Here is a 22,110-nt window from a genome sequence, read left to right as displayed (position 1 = left end):
AGCTGTACCAGCCCTTTTGTGCAGGTGAAGTATGTCCTTTAGTGTTACTTTTGTGTAGGCATGATAACATCGGGCCAGGAAGAGAGATTTTTTTACCTACCTAATCTCAACATAACCTGTATGTATGTAGGGGACTTAGAGCCCAATTCTGTGCTCGGTGGCACGGCTCCTCCACCAGACTCCTGCCTGTGCTAGCTCAGTGCTGGCATGGTAGGTGGGGGCCGGGACAGAGGCATTCCGGGGTGGGGTAGGCTGGTGGGGGCAGAGAGAGTGTGGGGGGAAGCATGCGGGGGGTGGGTGGGTGGGCAGGAGGTGTACTGGGGGGAGGGAGGGAGGCGGGTCAGCGGAGCTCCACTGCACTTGTGTAGTGCATCCAAGGCACTTGTGTAGGGCTCCGTGCCCTACATGAATGCCTTTACCTTACTGCCAACCTTTTGGTCGGCGGTAAAGTGAGTAGCCCCATTGCGGAGCTGCTTACCTTACCTGGGAGAAGGGGTAATGTAAGCCTTCTGAGAAACACTGAGAAGCCTTACCTTTTCAGTGCTGCTGGGCCTGGGCGCCTGGGCAGCTCAGGATTGGGGTGCACGTGTACTGGCCTGAATCTTTGAAGGATAGTATGAATATGTGTTGCAGGGGCATAAACATTAGTTGCCTGCCTTTCCACACATTCCTGTACCATATACTACCATACAATGTGTAACTTTGGTGGCTTGAGGGAGCATCTCACTTTCAACTATGCAAAATTGGTTTCTGACTGGTTGCTGGATGCAATTATTGTTTGTCATATGAAACCAGGCAAGTAGGTACTTTGAATTCAGTCATCTTTTTTAGAAAATCAGAACTAGGGTTCTGTAGCCCATGGGAATAAGCCAGGAATGTATAGGACAGCCTTAAAGGTTTACCTTTGGCTTCACAGATCAAAAGGCTGATAATGTGCTTGTATAACTGAGAACATTAAGACCCTCAGTCTTTTTTCCTGGAGCTCAACCAGTCTAATTTGGCAGTTGTGACTAAATGGTTTCTTTACTTGGTGCTTGTATACTGTGATGTTTAAGCCTTGGTGAGGTTGTAAATAATATTGTTACATTTTTAATTAACATAATTATGTGGAAATGCTGTTGTGATAGCACAGAGTGTATTCCTTAAAAACAGAAAAATTCCAACCTGTAAGGCTGGGTGTCTGTACTCTATTTAAATGTGATTCTTCTGTCTCACCACTAGATTGTGTTTTAATAGTGTTTGCACCTAAATTCTCTTGTCAGAGCTTGTGTATTACTTGGGAGCTCCTATCATGCTTGATGAACACTTATATTCCCAAGTAGTAAAGGTAGATTCCCATTACTTTCAGTGTCAGTGTGATTAGAGTTGTGGTCTCCCTTCCCCCCATTTCTGTGGCTATAAACACTACCTTGAAAGATTTTAAAGAATTTGAATTGCAAAGTAATTGTATTACATTTCCAGCCCCCACCCACATACACACACATTACCATGGTTCACAGAGGCATGGAGCTGAAAATATTGACAAAGCATGAAATATCTTCATCAGCCAATTCTTTGTACAGTACATTTAATGAACAAGCCCTTGAATGCTTTCAAGGGCTATATAGTTTCTTACTTTGGTTATTTAACTGTTGTTCATTGTGTGCTTCTCACTTTAAAAAAAATTAAAGCATTTGGACAACTCAGAGCTGCATTGCTTGGATAACATGATTCAGTATGTTTTACAATATGATACAACAAAATGTGGCTGAAATAAAAAAAACACAGTAGGAGAATTGGTAGCAAAAAGTGTAAATAAGTTAAAATTCAATCCTAGCACAACTATGCTTCAAAGTAAAGGCCTGCTAAAATAGGCATGAGTGGAAATCACTCTTGAGAATATCGCCTTCCAGCTTCAGAAGGCAGTCAAGTCTTCAAGAAGTTCTCCCTGATACCGGACAGGCACCCTATCCCTAACTTTCAGTGAGTTACAATATTTGTGCCTGTGTGTAAAAAAAATCTACATATGTTCATGTAGCAATATTTTATTTTTGTGAATTGTTAAGGCTTGTGTATAAGCTGCTGTGTACGTTCAATGCACAGGGTTGAGTTATTTAAATCCTTGCACTGCTTACCGGTTATACTTCCCTCCAGCTCAGATTTTGCATGCAAGAGGAAGTTGGGAGGCATGTATACTGAGGTGTTTCCTGATGTGGCACCCAATGAAGGTTTTTGAGCCTGGGAATGGCAACCCAAATATGTCCCTTTGTTGCATATTGCTTAGGAGTTATGACAGTATGGAGAAGAAAAGGGCTACAGCTTGTCATCGTATACAGGTTGATGTGCTTGTATAAAACAGGAGTAGTTCTAGATTGCTAATATCCAATTTTGTCATAGTTTTCGTTTTGTGTGTGTGTATTTAAAGCTTAGAATGCTGCAGTAGAACATGAGGGCACTAGCCTCAAGTGACCTTTGCTCATTCTGTATAAAGTGGGGGTGTTCAAGGCAAAGTATGAAGCTTTCTGGTAAAGCCTGTATCAACCTTCGTTGCCCAGGATAACAGGCTGCAACAATGTTGCTTCACAAGATACTTCTGTATGTGTTTTACTGTATCTTTCCTGTTTCACATTAATATTTCTGTTCAGCATTTTGCTCTCAACAAGAGTTTATCATTATTTTGAAACATTCCACGGGCTATTTAACTGTTAAAAGATTTTTAAAGCATGTGTCCAGTCTATTCTCTGAAGTTGATTTTTATGAAGGTTCTTCCTTTCACTAGTTAGTTCTTTCACCTTCTAAAGCATTTGTACACTTCTCCAGGAGTTCTAGGCACTGTGAAAACTGTCACTTTCTTGCCATCTGTAAATCAGCATTTTAGTTGGGAGAATCTGAACATACAGCATTGCAGTTAAGACAGAACTGTAATTTTCAGAGACATAGCTGGGGTGTGTGTGTGTGTGTGTGTGTGTGTGTGTGTGTGTGTGGAGAACTCAGTCTGATGTATCACCATTGTGCAATGCATTTCTTCACCTTGCCACATAGTATTCAGGCAGAGAAGTACACAGTACAAGGTCATATCGCATGTGTTATTTTAGGTGTTAAGCAAGTGAAAGATATTGAATTGCAGCACCTCTGTGTCTCCTTGTAATGTCTAGTGCTGCTCTTAGAGTTGTGTGCACATCCTTCTCAGTCCCTTGAGCTCAGCTACCAGTATGAGCAGTTGGGTTGATGGATGACATCTTCCTAACCTTGGACTCCTCAACTATAAGTTGGGTTTCTAGCAGTTTAAATTTGAAGCTGTAAAGGATGAAACAATAAGCACATTTGTTTTCTGCAAAAGTATTGAAAAGACAGTTTTTCCTAAATGCTCCATAGAAATCCAAAGTAAAGAGGGAACTTGGCTATTTTGTGCAAATTTGCTAACTTGTTCTTTTGTATAATTCAGCTTTGTCTAGCTTTGGCAAGAGAGGAGAGGAAAGGAACACATACAAATTTGCTGTCTAAGGCAACCACCTCAGTTGACCTCATTGATGGGCTGGCCCTGCCCTACATTAGCCTTTTCACTCAGGAGTAGGAAGGTCCATCATCTTGCTACTCATCTGAGGCATTGTGAAGCCCTGCAACTAAGCACATCCTTTGCTTCCCTTTCCTGTTCAAGTGCAGCACACTGTCAAAACAGCTGCTTAACAATCCCCAGTCTTCCTCTCAGACTTGCAGCTGGGGAAGGGAAAGGCTTTGGTAGCAAATGACCCTCACCCACTTCTGCTCAAAAACTGGAGGGGGGGGAGGGCTGGGGCTCATTCTGCTCACTAGATTGTGGAACCACAATTGCTCTGTGGGAAGCAGTGAAATTTTGGAAGTTAGAAAGTTAACAAGGCCCTGAAACCTCACCTGCTGACTTGTAGAAATCCTTCTGAAGCCACCTTGGCCACATGTTTACAGTTTAATTTTGAATTTGTAAAGACTAGAAACTCTGGTTTATTTATGGTGAAAGCTCTTCTAATATGAATTTCATACCAGATATACTGTGAGCATATAGTGTGCATGCATGGCTATGATTGTGTTGTGAATATTCCACAAGTTTGCAACAGTCATTAAACAAGTCTTATGCGTTTTTCTTCACTTTCTATATATTTCTTACTGTGTTATACATACAGACTTGTGAAACTATTCTCTTGCATCCAGCTAGTCCATTTCTGTAGACTTGGTCTTTTTTTGCTAACACTGATAGAGCAGCAGAAGCAGTTCCTGAAATCATCAACAAGTATGTTGCAGGTAGATTAATTCTAACTTTTGGTTTCTTGCAGTGAACACCTACCTCTTCATGATGCAAGCCCAAGGCATTATGATTCGTGAAAACATGAGGACGATAGGAGCTCAGGTTTATGAGCAGGTGGTCCGCAGTGCCTATGCCAAGAGGAACAGCAGTGGGAATGACTCAGGTATATCTATAAACCTAAACACCTATAGAAGATAGCCTGGATCTGTGGTCTGATGTATGAATGTATGGATGGGAAATTATCAAATGCATAAAATGCAAAGAGAGATTTCCCTTTCTCTGATGGCCTGAGATGATTGCAAGCTGCACCATTTGGTTGGGAATTGACTTGTAGAAAGATGAAGTAATTATGTTTTTGTTCTGAAAATTTGGTGCTTCTTGACTCTTAAACCCATTTCTACTGAGACAGTGGCTACAGGTTTTGACTTGTGTTTCAACTAGGCAAGGCATTTTGATTCTGGGCATAGTTTCATCATGATATGATGAAAGAATGGGCTTGCAGATACTGAAATAAGAGTTTAGAAGTGGTTCTGTAATTTGTCTCTGATGCAGATGTATCCATCCAGAAACCTGAGATGGCATTTGATACCTTTCAAAATGTATGAAATTATTCTGACTATTCCGTAGTTTAGCTCTCTAAAAAAGCTCTTGACTTTCTTGTGGATAGGCATCTATAGGAGCTAATTGACCATTTCCCACTTCGTTGGTAAATTTCTCATCCAGACTTTGAATAGCAGTTCACAGTTGTTGGCTGACTTTGCTCACCAAGCCACAGTTCTGGTTGCTTCCAAGGCAGCCCCTCCCCACCCCTTGACATGCTCTTGTCTCCTCATTTGGAGTAGAAGAGGCAGCCACAGAATTGAACTACATTTGGCCAGGGAATCCAAGTTATTTGAGTTGATTGTGACCACATTTTCCCTTCTTGTTCCTATTAGAATAGGAAAGCATAGGATTCAGCTTCATTCAGTAGAAGCATCCAGGGCCCCTGCCCTGAGCACAACCAGAGCTCATTTCCTACCCTTGCCAGAGGGTGTTGGCCCCACTCACCATGGAGTGAAGAAGTGAAATATTGTGAACGACTGACATTGATGCTTATCATATTCAGAACAAATATTTAGACAGGATTTACATGGTACACTCACAACATTATGTTGTAGCAGAACATAAGATCTGCATACATCTAGGTTGTTTCTGACTGCAGAAGCAAGTTCACACAAACGCATCCCCAGTTCCAAGCTTCATTTGCGAATGCTAGAAAGGTGCCCATGATCAGTTAAAACAAATAGCAACATATAGGTTTGACTGCATGCTGCTCTTTAATTTCTATAGGGTGGCATAGGTCATTCAGCTTTTGAGCTATGGGATTGCCAGAGACCTATAGTTATGCTTTTATCCATTGCTAAAGTCTAGCAGAAGCCCATCTAGTTTCACATCATTCCTAGGACTGAACAAGTGTGGGAGAGGTAGGTTCATTATGTTTTGCACTGAAAACAAAGGTAGCTGAGCCTTGCTCACTTCAAAAAATGTTTCTACCTTGCATGCCAATATATTTGAAAGTGTTTAGCTATGTAAAATGCTATGAGCAGGAATTATGGTGCTACTATTTTTGTCTATTGTCCATGAGGCAATTGAGCAAATGTTCATTGAAAATCTTTTCTCATTGTTGAGACACAATCCTTGAGTCCCTAGTGATTGCAAAATTCATTTGATCTCATTTGTTTGGTATTGTCCTGTGTGTGTCACTCAAGTTTCCATCTAACTACTCCACCTAGGAGGATGAAAATCCATACAGGTTTCTTTTTTTGGAGAGGGCAGGTGAAGGAACTCTGTAAAACTCAGGCTTCCCTATAAAAATGCTGAGGAGGAGCATGTATTGCCTTTCAGATGTCTCACTGGTTCAGATTACATTGTCAGTCAATTTCTCTTTGACAACTTCATTTGTCCCACATTTCTTAATGCTATTATGTAATATATGAAGGATGTCATTTTCAGCAGCACAGGCAGTTGTCAGAGGGTTCTTTGCAGTTCAGATGTATGGTTCAGTGTTGCTTTATGGAATGGACTAGTATGTCATTCAGCCACATATGACTGAAATATGGACTACCCTTCAACATTTTGCTCGTTCTTATAGAGCAGGAAAGTCCAAAGTTTTTGGTAGGAGAGCCACATTATATCTCTGACATTGTGTTGGCGGCGGCGGTGGGAATTAATTTATATTTTAAATTTGAATAAATTTACATAAATTAATATCCTAGAGGTGGAACTTAAATGAATGAATGAAAATCTTGCAATAGCTCAAGGCCTATAAAAGGCCTTGCACAAAGCAAGGCTGGCCTTTCCTTTGCTGCCGCTACCGCATCACAGATGTGAAACAACAAGTAGTGGCAGGAACCCTCATCCCACAGCTCACGCAAGAGGTCAAACAGTTGTCCTCATGCTGAGAGCAGTTGCGTCGGGCCAGAGTGGGCTCCAACAAATCTCTGGAGGACCAGAGGCTCATTGGAGACTGGGGGCTCCCTGAGGGCCGCATTGAGAGGCTTTGAGGGCCGCAAGTGGCCCCAGGGCCAGGGTTTGGCCACCCTGTTATAGAGAAAAGGACAAATAAGTGAAAGTGTTTGTCAATGGTGGAATTGCAGTGTAATGAATATAAATGGAGTGAAGATGAATGATAGTCATAGATCAATTATTCCCAATCTTTGTTGGAATGCTAGCCCCTTAAGGATGGTAGCAACTGGACTGGGAATCTGTAGTGTTATTAGTACAGCACTTCCATGTTTTGCTGTTGCTGCTGCCAAACACAAGTATAGGTGGAACCTGTGAAAACCCCTCATGGACACAAAATCGTGGATAAGCAAATCAGCTATCTCCATCCTTTAAGCCCTCCAAAGGATACCAGATCCTGGTCACCTCTCAAGGTCTTTCTGAAGCCCACAGATGCAGTGTGCGTACGTGCTAACTCTGTAGGCTTCAGAATGGCCGTTTCGACCAGAAAGATGCTACTTGCAGTTTCCTGAAGCCTCCAGGGCAATGGTTCTCACATATTTAGAACCAGGACCCACTTTTTAGAGTTGAGAATCTGTCAGGACCCACTGGAAGTGATGTCATGACCACAAGTGACATCACCAAGCAGGAAAATTTTTAACAATCCTAGGCTGCAATCCTACCTTCACTTACCCATTTAGTAACATTGCTAAAAGAATATAGATAGTAGCTTGTTAAAAGTACGGTTCTATAACGTTTCCCCAAATGCAGTCACATACCATGGTAGCATCAAGTCTGATCTATTAAAAATATTGAAATGAATAGATCCACAGTTTGAGAAACACTGCTCCAGGGGCTTCTGCAGGCCTCAGAACTCCTTATATGGCATAAAAAGTAACTTCTGGTTTCTCTCAGGAAACTGGAAGCAGTGCTGAAATGGCCATTCTGAAGCCTGCAGAGGCAGCAAGCAGATGCAAGCTGCCTCTGCAGGCTTCAGGAAGCCCTCTGGAGGTGACTGGTCCACAGCTGGGTCCCTTCAGAGAGTTTAGATGGGTTGAGTCTGGCCCAACATGGGTCCAGCCAGGTCTGCAGATGTAAAATCCATGGATAAACTGGATCCTCCTGTAATTTTTTTTTTAAAACCCAGTTTTACTTGTGTTTGGCAGCTGCAGTGAAACTTGGAAGTGCCATACTAACAACACTATGGGTCCCCAGTCAGGTAGCCACTCTCCTTAAGGGGCTAGAGTCCCAACAAAAAATACTCACATCTGCCCTAGGGGATTGCAACCCCCAGGTTGGGAACCACTGCCATAGAAGCCATAGACTGCCATAGAAGCTTGTTCAACCACTGCCATCATAGCTTGTTCTATAATTCTTCCATGACAAGTGTATTATTATTATTATTGAAGTTAATAATGAAGTTAAGGACTAACAGGCCTTGCTGAGGGAGAGTCAGCATGGCTTTTGTAAGGGTAAGTCTTGCCTCACGAAGCTTATAGAATTACTTAATCGAAGGAAGGGAGGAGGATAAAGTGGAAAGCAGGTTTTTCTACTTGTTTAAATTAAACCTATACTTAACCCAGGTTAAACCTAATCTAAGTTAGAACATAACCTAAACAGGTCAGTAAATTGGGACACAGGATCTAGAGAGCAATAAATAATTAAACAAACCCAAATAAAAACTAGCTTGAGGTTACAAAAACAGTCCAGCCTAAGAGAACAGAACTAGGAGGGAAAGGACCTAGGAAGGGCCAATTCCCAACCCATTAAGAGCCCCAGTAGGCTAATCCAAGCAGTCCATTCAGGAGCCTGCAGAGTAGGTCATGCCCATCAGCAGCCATTTGCCTTCCTGAGCTTTTGTAAACTCACCTGGGAAGGCCAGCCCCCTTTCAATCAGGAAGGAAGGAGGGGGGAGGAGCCAGCCAGGAGTATAAAGCTAGGCAGGCCATCGCGTGAGGCTCTCTGCAGACGCGTGTGGCCTCTGGGAACTAAGTGCCAGGTAAGGCACAAGAGTTTAGCATCTGGGCGAGTTCAGCAGCAGGGCGAGGAGGCCAGGGCCCCATACACTGCCCTTCCTCTTCCCTAGAGAAAAGGGCTGCTATCCAGTGTAGGGTTTATAAAAGGACCCCTAAATAAAACAACAACAACAACAACAAAAAAGCTATGCAGTCAGACAGCCAGCAGCAGAGGGGGGGCTATCCAGTGTTCTGCATCGAGTGCCACATGTATGATTATATGCCTCTGGGGCATAAGTCATGGGTGTGTCCTCGGTGCAAGGAGCTCCAGGCTCTCAGGGAACGCGTCCGCTCCCTTGAAGCCTTGGTGGCCGACCTGGAGAAGCACAGGCAGCCAGAGGAGGACCGTGGGGAGACTTCTGGGGACGATCAGGCTTCGTCCCAACCTCAGGCGTGCAGCTCCTCGGCTGCCCGGGTGGGAAGTCTCGGGACTGGAGGACGTCATCCTGGAGAGGAGGGAAACAATCCCCTAGGGGGGATCCCTTCTCCAGGGGATGGGCCCGTATCCGAGCGCACTCGGGATACTCCTCGGCGGGAGGGGGGTCGGGGGCTTCTTGTAGTGGGGGATTCGATTATTAGAAACATAGAGAGGGGGGTTTGCGACGGATGTGAGGACCGCATGGTGACTTGCCTGCCTGGTGCGAAGGTTGCGGACATCACTTCTCGTCTAGACAGGATAGTAGACAGTGCTGGGGGAGAGGTAGCGGCTGTGGTGCATGTCGGCACCAACGACGTGGGCAAGTGTAGCTGGGAGGTCCTGGAGGCCAAATTTAGGCTTTTAGGCAGGAAGCTGAAAGCCAGGACCTCAAAGGTAGCGTTCTCTGAAGTGCTACCTGTTCCACGCGCAGGGCCAGCTAGGCAGGCGGAGATCAGGGGTCTCAATGCGTGGATGAGACGGTGGTGTAGGGAGGAGGGGTTTAGATTCGTTAGGCACTGGGGAACGTTTTGGGACAAGCGGGGCCTGTACAAGAGGGACGGGCTCCATTTGAACCAGAATGGAACCAGACTGCTGGCGCATAACATTAAAAAGGTGGCAGAGCAGCTTTTAAACTGATCCCTGGGGGAAGGCCGACAGGAGCCGAGGGGCATCCGGTTCGGGACTCCTCATCCATATGGGATGAGGATGGGGAGGTTAGAGAACAACTAGACAAAGGCAGGGTAGGAGAAGAAATTGGGAAAGGTAGGGAGATGGGATGTGATAGACGGTTTGGCACAATGAGAGGATGCGGGGACAAAGGAGCGAATAAGCAGCCCATCCTGGGGCATTCCGTGTATAAATGCTTTTATGCGAATGCCCGAAGTCTACGAGCAAAGGTGGGAGAACTGGAATGTCTGGTGACAAGGGAAAATATTGACATAGTGGGCATAACAGAAACCTGGTGGAATGCGGAGAATCAGTGGGATACCGCAATCCCGGGCTATAAACTCTACAGGAGGGACAGGCAGGGGCGTGTTGGAGGTGGGGTGGCCCTTTATGTTAAGGAAGGGATAGAATCCAGCAAAGTAGAGATTGAAGGTGGGTCCGACTCCACCGTAGAATCTCTGTGGGTTAAATTACCAGGCTTGAGCAGCGATGTAATACTGGGGGTGTGCTATCGTCCTCCAGACCAGAAATCTGATGGGGACCTTGAAATGAGGAAACAGATCAGGGAGGTGACAAGGAAGGACAGGGTTGTAATCATGGGGGACTTCAATTATCCTCATATTGACTGGGTCAATTTGTGTTCTGGTCACGATAAGGAAACCGGATTTCTTGACGTGCTAAATGACTGTGGCTTAGATCAGCTAGTCACGGAGCCCACCAGAGGACAGGTGACTCTGGATTTAATTTTGTGCGGTACGCAGGACCTGGTTAGGGATGTAAACGTTACTGAGCCATTGGGGAACAGTGATCATGCTGCGATCCGTTTTGACGTGCACGTTGGGGGAAGAATACCAGGCAAATCTCTAACAAAAACCCTTAACTTCCGACGGGCAGACTTCCCTCAAATGAGGAGGCTGGTTAGAAGGAGGTTGAAAGGGAGGGTAAAAAGAGTCCAATCTCTCCAGAGTGCATGGAGGCTGCTTAAAACAACAGTAATAGAGGCCCAGCAGAGGTGTATACCGCAAAGAAAGAAGGGTTCCACTAAATCCAGGAGAGTGCCCGCATGGCTAACCAGCCAAGTTAGAGAGGCTGTGAAGGGCAAGGAAGCTTCCTTCCGTAAATGGAAGTCTTGCCCTAATGAAGAGAATAAAAAGGAACATAAACTGTGGCAAAAGAAATGTAAGAAGGTGATAGGGGAGGCCAAGCGAGACTATGAGGAACGCATGGCCAGCAACATTAAGGGGAATAATAAAAGCTTCTTCAAATATGTTAGAAGCAGGAAACCCGCCAGAGAAGCGGTTGGCCCTCTGGATGGTGAGGGAGGGAAAGGGGAGATAAAAGGAGACTTAGAGATGGCAGAGAAATTAAATGAGTTCTTTGCATCTGTCTTCACGGCAGAAGACCTCGGGCAGATACCGCTGCCCGAACGGCCCCTCCTGACCGAGGAGTTAAGTCAGATAGAGGTTAAAAGAGAAGATGTTTCAGACCTCATTGATAAATTAAAGATCAATAAGTCACCGGGCCCTGATGGCATACACCCAAGGGTTATTAAGGAATTGAAGAATGAAGTTGCAGATCTCTTGACTAAGGTATGCAACTTGTCCCTCAAAACAGCCATGGTGCCAGAAGATTGGAGGATAGCAAATGTCACGCCTATTTTTAAAAAGGGAAAGAGGGGGGACCCGGGAAACTATAGGCCGGTCAGCCTAACATCTATACCGGGTAAGATGGTGGAATGCCTCATCAAAGATAGGATCTCAAAACACATAGATGAACAGGCCTTGCTGAGGGAGAGTCAGCATGGCTTCTGTAAGGGTAAGTCTTGTCTCACGAACCTTATAGAATTCTTTGAAAAGGTCAACAGGCATGTGGATGCGGGAGAACCCGTGGACATTATATATCTGGACTTTCAGAAGGCGTTTGACACGGTCCCTCACCAAAGGCTACTGAAAAAACTCCACAGTCAGGGAATTAGAGGACAGGTCCTCTCGTGGATTGAGAACTGGTTGGAGGCCAGGAAGCAGAGAGTGGGTGTCAATGGGCAATTTTCACAATGGAGAGAGGTGAAAAGCGGTGTGCCCCAAGGATCTGTCCTGGGACCGGTGCTTTTCAACCTCTTCATAAATGACCTGGAGACAGGGTTGAGCAGTGAAGTGGCTAAGTTTGCAGACGACACCAAACTTTTCCGAGTGGTAAAGACCAGAAGTGATTGTGAGGAGCTCCAGAAGGATCTCTCCAGACTGGCAGAATGGGCAGCAAAATGGCAGATGCGCTTCAATGTCAGTAAGTGTAAAGTCATGCACATTGGGGCAAAAAATCAAAACTTTAGATATAGGCTGATGGGTTCTGAGCTGTCTGTGACAGATCAGGAGAGAGATCTTGGGGTGGTGGTGGACAGGTCGATGAAAGTGTCGACCCAATGTGCGGTGGCAGTGAAGAAGGCCAATTCTATGCTTGGGATCATTAGGAAGGGTATTGAGAACAAAACGGTTAGTATTATAATGCCGTTGTACAAATCGATGGTAAGGCCACACCTGGAGTATTGTGTCCAGTTCTGGTCGCCGCATCTCAAAAAAGACATAGTGGAAATGGAAAAGGTGCAAAAGAGAGCGACTAAGATGATTACGGGGCTGGGGCACCTTCCTTATGAGGAAAGGCTACGGCGTTTGGGCCTCTTCAGCCTAGAAAAGAGACGCTTGAGGGGGGACATGATTGAGACATACAAAATTATGCAGGGGATGGACAGAGTGGATAGGGAGATGCTCTTTACACTCTCACATAATACCAGAACCAGGGGACATCCACTAAAATTGAGTGTTGGGCGGGTTAGGACAGACAAAAGAAAATATTTCTTTACTCAGCGTGTGGTCGGTCTGTGGAACTCCTTGCCACAGGATGTGGTGCTGGCGTCTAGCCTAGACGCCTTTAAAAGGGGATTGGACGAGTTTCTGGAGGAAAAATCCATTATGGGGTACAAGCCATGATGTGTATGCGCAACCTCCTGATTATAGGAATGGGTTAAGTCAGAATGCCAGATGTAGGGGAGGGCACCAGGATGAGGTCTCTTGTTATCTGGTGTGCTCCCTGGGGCATTTGGTGGGCCGCTGTGAGATACAGGAAGCTGGACTAGATGGGCCTATGGCCTGATCCAGTGGGGCTGTTCTTATGTTCTTATGTTCTTATTTGAAAAGGTCAACAGGCATGTGGATGCGGGAGAACCCATGGACATTATATATCTGGACTTTCAGAAGGCGTTTGACACGGTCCCTCACCAAAGGCTACTGAAAAAACTCCACAATCAGGGAATTAGAGGACAGGTCCTCTCGTGGATTGAGAACTGGTTGGAGGCCAGGAAGCAGAGAGTGGGTGTCAATGGGCAATTTTCACAATGGAGAGAGGTGAAAAGCGGTGTGCCCCAAGGATCTGTCCTGGGACCGGTGCTTTTCAACCTCTTCATAAATGACCTGGAGACAGGGTTGAGCAGTGAAGTGGCTAAGTTTGCAGACGACACCAAACTTTTCCGAGTGGTAAAGACCAGAAGTGATTGTGAGGAGCTCCAGAAGGATCTCTCCAGACTGGCAGAATGGGCAGCAAAATGGCAGATGCGCTTCAATGTCAGTAAGTGTAAAGTCATGCACATTGGGGCAAAAAATCAAAACTTTAGATATAGGCTGATGGGTTCTGAGCTGTCTGTGACAGATCAGGAGAGAGATCTTGGGGTGGTGGTGGACAGGTCGATGAAAGTGCCGACCCAATGTGCGGCGGCAGTGAAGAAGGCCAATTCTATGCTTGGGATCATTAGGAAGGGCATTGAGAACAAAACGGCTACTATTATAATGCTGTTGTACAAATCGATGGTAAGGCCACACCTGGAGTACTGTGTCCAGTTCTGGTCGCTGCATCTCAAAAAAGACATAGTGGAAATGGAAAAGGTGGAAAAGAGAGCGACTAAGATGATTACGGGTCTGGGGCACCTTCCTTATGAGGAAAGGCTACAGCGTTTGGGCCTCTTCAGCCTAGAAAAGAGACACTTGAGGGGGGACATGATTGAGACATACAAAATTATGCAGGGAATGAACAGAGTGGATAGGGAGATGCTCTTTACACTCTCACATAATACCAGAACCAGGGGACATCCACTAAAATTGAGTGTTGGGCGGGTTAGGACAGACAAAAGAAAATACTTCTTTACTCAGCGTGTGATCGGTCTGTGGAACTCCTTGCCACAGGATGTGGTGCTGGCGTCTAGCCTAGACATCTTTAAAAGGGGATTGGACGAGTTTCTGGAGGAAAAATCCATTATGGGGTACAAGCCATGATGTGTATGTGCAACCTCCCGATTTTAGAAATGGTCTATGTCAGAATGCGAGATGTAGGGGAGGGCACCAGGATGAGGTCTCTTGTTACCTGGTGTGCTCCCTGGGGCATTTGGTGGGCCGCTGTGAGATACAGGAAGCTGGACTAGATGGGCCTATGGCTGATCCAGTGGGGCTGTTCTTATGTTCGTATGAAGTTTAGCACTTTGCAGTATGTGAAGTGTAAAAATTCTTAACATAACTGTCCTTGGAGCAACCCTGAGAGAGACGTTGTATTCAGGTAGCAGTTTGGTCAAGGATGTCTACTGTCTCTGATAGTTACCTGGGAACTTGAGAACCTGAGATACCTATACAAATGCCATAGTCTTTCCTTGTACAGCTTCCTGATCCTCCCTTCATTTTCCTGTTGGCTTTTGCATGCAGAATTTCCTCATAAGGCAACATGTTGGCCAGTTGAATTATACCTCCTTGTAACCCCACTGCTAATAGAACTGCAGCAGTGAAGTAGAATAGTAAACCTGTAGTACAGGCATTCTCAGTATAAATGTGGCTGAATCTGTGGATTTCTGGGATGCTTCCCTGCACCCTCTGGAGGCAAGGGGGAGCTGTGCTCCCCTTGTCTCTGGAGGGTCTTCTGAGCCTCAAAGAGGCTGCATGCATTCACCCCACAGCCTCTGCAGGCCTCAGAATTGCCATTTAAGCCAAAAACGTCTGGGTTTTTAAAAAACCTGAAGTGACTTTTTTGCTGAAATGGCCATTCTGATGCATGTGGGCAGACCATGCATGACGTCTCTGGGGCTCAGAAGACCCTCCAGAGGTTGTGAGGTGGGGGCCCTCCTGCATGCATGGTTTAGTGAAACCACAAATACAGGGTCCACGGATACATCCCCACAGTGATTATTGTACCAAGAAATCCTCCCAACCAAGTATGTGGTATAGAGAAATTGTAGGCATTTCTGTAATTGTCATGTAAGGGCCTAGGAGTAGAGCAAAATGGCAAATTTATTGTACTACTTGATTTTAATAGGATTTTAATAGGAATTTGTTTATTTAAATATTGCTGTGACAGTAGTAGCAGCTTAAACAGACTCATCCAGACTGTAATGGAGTAGCCTGAACTGTCTTTGTCTGGTTGTAGTTCCATATTGGTCTGCCTTGAACCTGAATATGAATATGTTGCTGCAGTTACTATCCCTTATGGCTACTATCCCTTACGGTTTTTTTGTTAAAAATGCATAAACTCAATCTGCTGCGTTTTTGGTGTTTAAGATATTTTCCAGAAATTAAGAGATTACTTTTCCAGTTAGAAATAATGCTGTGGCTGCATCTGCTGTCACTACACTTCACCTACCCAGTACATTTTTAAAGCGATTATAATTTATTACAATGAACCATTGAAATAAAAGCACATAACACTGCAAATTGCTACTTTAATCAAGAAATTTGGGGGGGAAATAATCACCAAAAATACACCCCTACTTAGGACTGCTGAACTCTGTTTACAGGATGGGTTGGAGTGATGAAGGATGGGTTACTGGAATGTTTGAACAAAAATAGCAGTGCTGTTTCTCTCTGAAACTCTGCATATCTTTATAGATTTTAAATGCTAACTTGGGGGCCTATAACTGCATTACAAGTAAAAAGAAAATATTTGTTGCATAATGCATTGTTTAAATGTGATTATGTAAATATGTGTAATTGGCTAGAAAAAAGTTTTTTGATAGCTAACAGCATATGAGCAAAAGTGGGCATAGGGAAAGTGCCAAGTCAGTAGATATTAGATGGAGGGGAAGTTAAACTGAAGCCCTTTAAGTCCTCCAAATGCCTCCAGAGGGCTTTCTGAAGCCTGCAGTGGCAGCACATGTCCACCTGCTGCTTGTGGATGCAACCCCCCCCCCCCAAAAAAAAAAAAAAAAAAAAACACCACTTCTGTGGAGGTGAAAAAGCCAGGCTGTTCTGAAGCCTGCAGAGGCGGCAGCGGACATGTGCTGCCTCTGTGGGCTTCAGAAAGCCCTCCAGAGATGACCAAATCACAGCTCCAGGTCATGTCTGGCTCCACACAGGTCTGGGGGAACCGTGTTGAGCCAAATATGCGGATGCCAAATCTGTGGATATGGAGCCCCCACCTTTTGAATTTTAGTTCATTAATAATGCAAGCTGTGGCTTAATGAGAAATAAAATGGTATGGAAGGGTTTGTTCATGAGTTTTCTGTGTAGCTCTATAGCTGTGAAGAAATATGCTAAATGTGTTTGGTTAGCAACAGAATATTGCAGGTGAAGGAAATCTACAAATCTGCAAATCCTACAGCCTAAACCATTTTTCCTTTCCTTTTCCCTCTAGATTATCCTCTTGATTTAAACCACAGTGAAACCTTTCTGCAAACCACAACTTTTCTTCCTGAAGATTTTACCTATTTTCCAAATGATACCTGCCCTGAGAGACTCCCTTCTATGAGTAAGTACTGTTGTGATTTGTGGACTTGCACCCCACTTTACACCTTGTAGTTGGTAGCCCATCATAATCTTTGACTTCAGAGCCAGGTGGATGATGGATAGGTAGCTGGAATTTTTTACCTTAGCTATACATTTGAAGTGTATTCCAAGCAATCCTAAGCATTATATTTTGAAGCTCTGCATTCCGCCTATGAAACAAGTGGGCAACAGGGGAGGGCTGAGCATTGGAGCAGGGAGGTGGTGGAAACTATTGCTTTGGTTCTCTTCCATCCCCAGGTGTCAGGCTGTAGCACTGCTTGCTTAACTGTATGCAGTTTTATGAAATTATGTCATTCCTGGTTCTGATTTGGCAACCTGCGGATTTTTGCAACCATGAAGGCTTGGGGAACCAAACCCCTGAGTTTTAAAAGGTCCCAAGTTCTATAACTAGTATAGAGAGTAAAGTATTGCTCACCATTTCCAGTAACCTAGAACAGGGGTGCTCAAACATTTTGACTAGAGGGTCACATCATCTCTCTGACACTGTGTTGGGGGCTGGAAAAAAAAACTTAATTTGCATTTCAAATTTGAATAAATGTATACATAATTTACGTAAATGAATATATTAGAGAACTTGTATGAATTAATTAATTCAAACTAGTTCGTACACACATTCACACTCAGGAAAGTGGAGAACTTCATCCAGTTCTTAAGGACTCTCACTCACACACACACTGGCCATCTTGCCTGCCCCCTTGCCCTCCCTCCCTCAGGTGACATGTTCTGGTGCCTGCCCACATGGCTGCCTACCCACCTACCCAACCACCCTCGGGCGGTTTGTGCTGCAGCCCGCTCGCCTGACCGCCTGCCCACCCATCCACTCTCTCTCCCTCCTTCCCTTGCTCAGCGTGTGCGACAGCCTGGCTGCCTGCCTGTGCACCCACTTGGCTGCCCACCCAACTGCCTGCTTGCCTACCTGTGCAGGTGGCTTGTTCTGCAGCAGCCGCCACCACTGCACGGGAGGGCTGCCCTCAACCGACCAGGCAGGGAAAGATGGGCCCAGCATGCACGCAGGACCTTTTGTAGCGGGAAGTAACGTGAGACCTGCAAGTCTTCCCACTATAAAAGGCCCTGTGCGCCTGCTGGGCTCGTCTTTCCTTTGCTGCCACTGAGCTTCGCAGGTGCAAAACTGAGTGGCAGTGAGGGAAAGTCAGACCCAGAGCTCGGGAGACAGGCCAGTGCGGGCTGCGGTGAGGGCCGGGTGCCCTTTAGAGATGGAGGACCCACCGGGGGCCAAATGAGGACCCCCAGCAGGCCACAAGCGGCCTGCGGGCTGGGGTTTGCACAGCCCTTACCTAGAAGGAAAACTGTTGTATTCTGCACAAACTGAAGCTTCTAATGCTTAACATAAAAGTTTATGGGGTGACTAGCTACTGTGTATGGGGTTCATTTGTGCAATTACATCAACACTGGATACTGTGGCTTAGCTCTGCAATTTGCTTGTTCACTAATGATGACCAGCAGTTACCATCTGCAGGTACCTGCAGACCTAGAAATAAACACAGGTCTATGTGAGATTGCATGTGGTTTCTTCTTTCTCCCTTACCTTTGAGTTAGTGCTTATGGGAAGTGATTTGCTTCTGCCTTGAGCTTCTTGTAGAACAAGGACAAATAAACTAAAGCATTTGTGAATGGTGGAATTGCAGTGTAATGAATGTGAATGGTGTAAAGATTAAAGATACCCATAGGTAGGTATAGAAATTCTGAGGCAAAAGATTTGGAACAAGTTCCCATGCTTGTTGCCCCCGAAGCAAAGTGTATTTGGGGCCTGGCTGCCTGTTAGAAGGCTTCCAACTCTAGACTGGCAAAAGTAGGAAGCCATCTCAGACTTCATTTGCAAGGCCATGATGCTCCTGCATCATATAAACTTGTCATTTCTGCAGTGATTCAGAATTTAAGAAGGGAATGGAAATTGCTTGCTGAAGAACATAATGAGCTAAAGTGTAAAGTTTTCATGTTTTATACAGGTTTTCAGTCACAGTTGGATTTACTTCTACCTTTCTTCTATTTGACTATGTATATAGAGGGCCCTATTGATGTAAATATGAGTGAAATCAGTATGGAGGAGATCCACCAGTTCTTCTCTCAAGACCCTACTATCAGATTAGGAGGCCACTGGAAGCCTAGAGACTGCCTGCCTCGTTGGAAGGTAAGGTGGACAGTGGGAAAGCTGTATCTGTATCATCTCAAAATGCTGCTACTGTTAGTATAACGTTGGGTAAGACAAGGGCTTGTACAAATAAGATATTTGGATGTCTCTCCTTGAAGTCCTCTGAAAGCTCCGACCTTCTTTTTTTCTTTTTAGTGATGGCTTATTCAGTTTTAGTACTACTAAGTGTCCAAGAGCTAGTGTTGTCTGGCCCACAACAGCATGTTTTATGGGCTGTCTAGGGCTCATCTTGCAAATTTTAATGTAGTAAAAGTCATAGCTCTTATAAATCAATGAACCTTGTCCTCTTGGAGCCAAATCCTTCATTTTCAATATACTGATCACATATCCCACCAAGCAATGAAATTTGCCTTTGAAAGGCACATTGGTTTTGAGATGGCTGGTGAAGGAGATGTTCTCTGCTGAAATTTCTCAGAAAAAATTGACTGTTCACAGAAATCATCTCTGACTCTGAAAGTGTTTCTCCATACAAGCCATGTATTCTGGGTTTTATTCGCCTTGGCCATTCCTAGTGTCACATGACATATTGATCAACTGAGACCTGCTAATGTCGTAACTTGGAAAGGATACTCCCTTCCCCAGGCTAGGGATATTATATTGTAATATGTAATTGTTTGCTGCAGCTCAGTTCACTTAGGTCACATTTCATAAGTTGCCCTGCATTCACAGAGAAGCAGATCCTGGTACAGGCACTGTGTCTGCTTGCAAGTGTTCCATTGAGTTTAATGTGGCTTATAAAATTATGCCTGTTTGTAGAGAAAGTTGATAAGAGAACTTTTCTTCCCCCCCCCCCCATATAGTCATAGGAACACTAGAATATGGCCAACCAGTGCCAGTGATAGGAGTTTCAGGGTAAAGAAAAGGAAAGTTTTTAGCAAAATACATAATCTATGGAATTCTCTGCCACAATAGGTGTTGATGGCCACTTACTTAGATGGCTTTAAAAGGAGTTTAGACAAATGCTATATCGATAGATATATGCTACCACCAGCAAGAGTGGTTGGCCACCTACATCTCCTGCTTATGGGCTTCTCACAAGCATCTGGTTGTCTGCTATGACAAATGGGGTGTTAAAACTAGAGTGACCTTTGACTTGATCCAGAAGGGTTCTTCTGTTTCTATGGATCCTGCAACTTCATTTGTTCTTCTGCTGGTTATAGGAAAGAACTTCGAGCTATAGTGACCATTGAACCTTCACTTCCTGTTGTGGGAAATTCTGTTTAGCCCAGGGCTTTTCCATTTCAGGCAGTGCTGCGGCCCATCCTGACTCTGCTGATCCATGAACAGTCTGTACTGGTGGTGTCAGTGGTTCTCAGTATATCATCAGGGTGAGCAGGGAAGATAATTTAACTTAAATTGTTTTAAAACCACCACATGTTCTTGAAAACCAGAATTGCAAGATGACCGACACTCTTTGGATAACTTTTTTTGGTGAGAGGAGAAAAACTTCTGAAAAATAGACAAGCTGTTGCTGAAGAAAACCATTTTGCTTTTTCCATGACATTGCTTAAAATTTGAATATTATTTTGGGGCCAGCATTAGTGACAGTATCAGTGGAAACAATATGTTTGCAGGAGTAGAAGCTGAAGGGGAAGAGAACATTTCAACATAGAAGCATTTGACAAGAGTGTGGAAGATGTTGGAAAATCTGCCACAGAATATGACACATTCTGACATCCTTCTCTTGTGCTTCAAATTTAGCACTGTATTACTAGAAACCAAAGAAGTAACGCGGGTCAAGCAGATATTGCTCTCTCAGGTTCGTGTTGCATAGCCTAGCCTGATCCAGAGGACTAGCCAGAGTGGAATTAATATGTGCACTGCCCCACTGAGAGCACTGTTTCACTGCACCTAGGATTTTTTGCTGTAACTTGACTTGTTAGTTTGGGAATATAACAGCCTCCATTCAATGAATGAGAAGTCTTAAGAACTGGAACAAAGCTAGTCTTAAAGTGCAGATTTGTCAAGCAAGTATACATTGATTGAGAAGCCCTCCACGAATGCTTCTTTTTCATCAAATTTTGAGGGATTTGATTGGGCTTCCCATGAGTGTTTAGTTTTCTGCTGCACTTGTACCACCCACAGGATCTGAATACTCACCAAATATTCAGTAAATAGTTAATAGCACATTGTAGAGAAATATGGATCTTGAGTATGTCTGTAGATACAGTTGGCCCTACTTATCCATGGGTTCAATACCTGCAGATTTAACTCAGCGCAGGTGCTGACTGTATATGGAGGGCCTCAGAACACCTCCCAGATGTGACCAGAAGATACTTCCTGCAGAATCCATTATTTGCAGATATTGGTATCTGCAGGGAGTTTGGGAACAGATCCCACGTGGATACTGAGGGCCAGCTATATAGAAGGTGTCAGCAGCAGCTCCTTCCTCTGCTTTCCAGAAGTAGAAAATCATACTAGTCCCTTTCTACCCTGTTAACTAAGGAAAGGGAGTAGGAAACAGAACCTCTGGAAAGGAATAAAAACATTGTGTACACTTCAAATTAGCTTAAAAACCCAGGCTTTGTTCAGGTCAGGCTTTTGAGCACCCCTGAATTACCCTACTGACTTTTGCATAGCCTGTTGTATATGCTTTGTGGGAAGGTAATGTGTGGTCAAATAACAGAACATGCTGGCACCATTTTTATACATAGACAAATTCTATACTTTGGAAAGAATTTCATGTTTGGGCTTGCTAAGTGCCCTGTGTCTCTAATCATGATGAGAATTTCTCCCCCAAAACCAGTATTTGTGCAGACAAATGATGGAGAAACGAAGCTATGGAGCATGCTGGGGTCAGTGGTTATCATGTGCCTGATATGCTGTGTATGCTGTGTATGTGTATCAGAATGCCTGAACAGGTCATATGTATGTTCCTAGGAAATCATAAACTTGAAATCCCACTGATCAGGAAAGTATGGTTAAAGCTATGTCAGCAGTGTAGGTTCAAATAATATTGCTATATATAATATGTTGAAACCATGCTCTTCCCTTAATTGGAGCATCTGAAAATGCCTATTTGTGTATCCATGGTTATCCAACTAATTCCACTGTGTTTTTGAAGCAAAAAATAGTAGTGTCCTGAATTTTAAAGTGTTCTTCATATTTTGATAAGATTTCCAACTCTGAATGTATATAATTGAACCTTGAGTTGCAGGGGGCCCAAAAATGTTGGGAATATGACCGTATGAAAATGAACAATCACTTGCCATTCTTCAATATTACTCTTGGAGATCGTGTCCCTGTAGGTCTCATGCTTTTATTGGTGGCTTATATTGGTTGAATTTAGATTT

General features: G+C 44.4%; 1 protein-coding gene across 1 annotated transcript in view; it reads left to right on the top strand.

Annotated features, from left to right (window-relative positions):
• B4GALT5 (beta-1,4-galactosyltransferase 5) overlaps positions 1-22,110 on the top strand; it is a 79,746-nt gene that overhangs the window by 44,803 nt on the left and 12,833 nt on the right. The window contains exons 2-4 of the mRNA XM_066625048.1: positions 4,287-4,421; positions 16,496-16,609; positions 18,672-18,796. Of these exons, the coding sequence (XP_066481145.1) occupies positions 4,287-4,421; positions 16,496-16,609; positions 18,672-18,796 (374 nt within the window). The remainder of the gene's footprint in view (positions 1-4,286; positions 4,422-16,495; positions 16,610-18,671; positions 18,797-22,110) is intronic.

This window comes from Tiliqua scincoides, chromosome 4 (genome assembly GCF_035046505.1).
Source record: "Tiliqua scincoides isolate rTilSci1 chromosome 4, rTilSci1.hap2, whole genome shotgun sequence".
NCBI lineage: Eukaryota > Metazoa > Chordata > Lepidosauria > Squamata > Scincidae > Tiliqua > Tiliqua scincoides.
The sequence above is the reverse complement of the archived record's forward strand: the minus strand, read 5'-3'. Positions and strand labels throughout refer to the sequence as shown.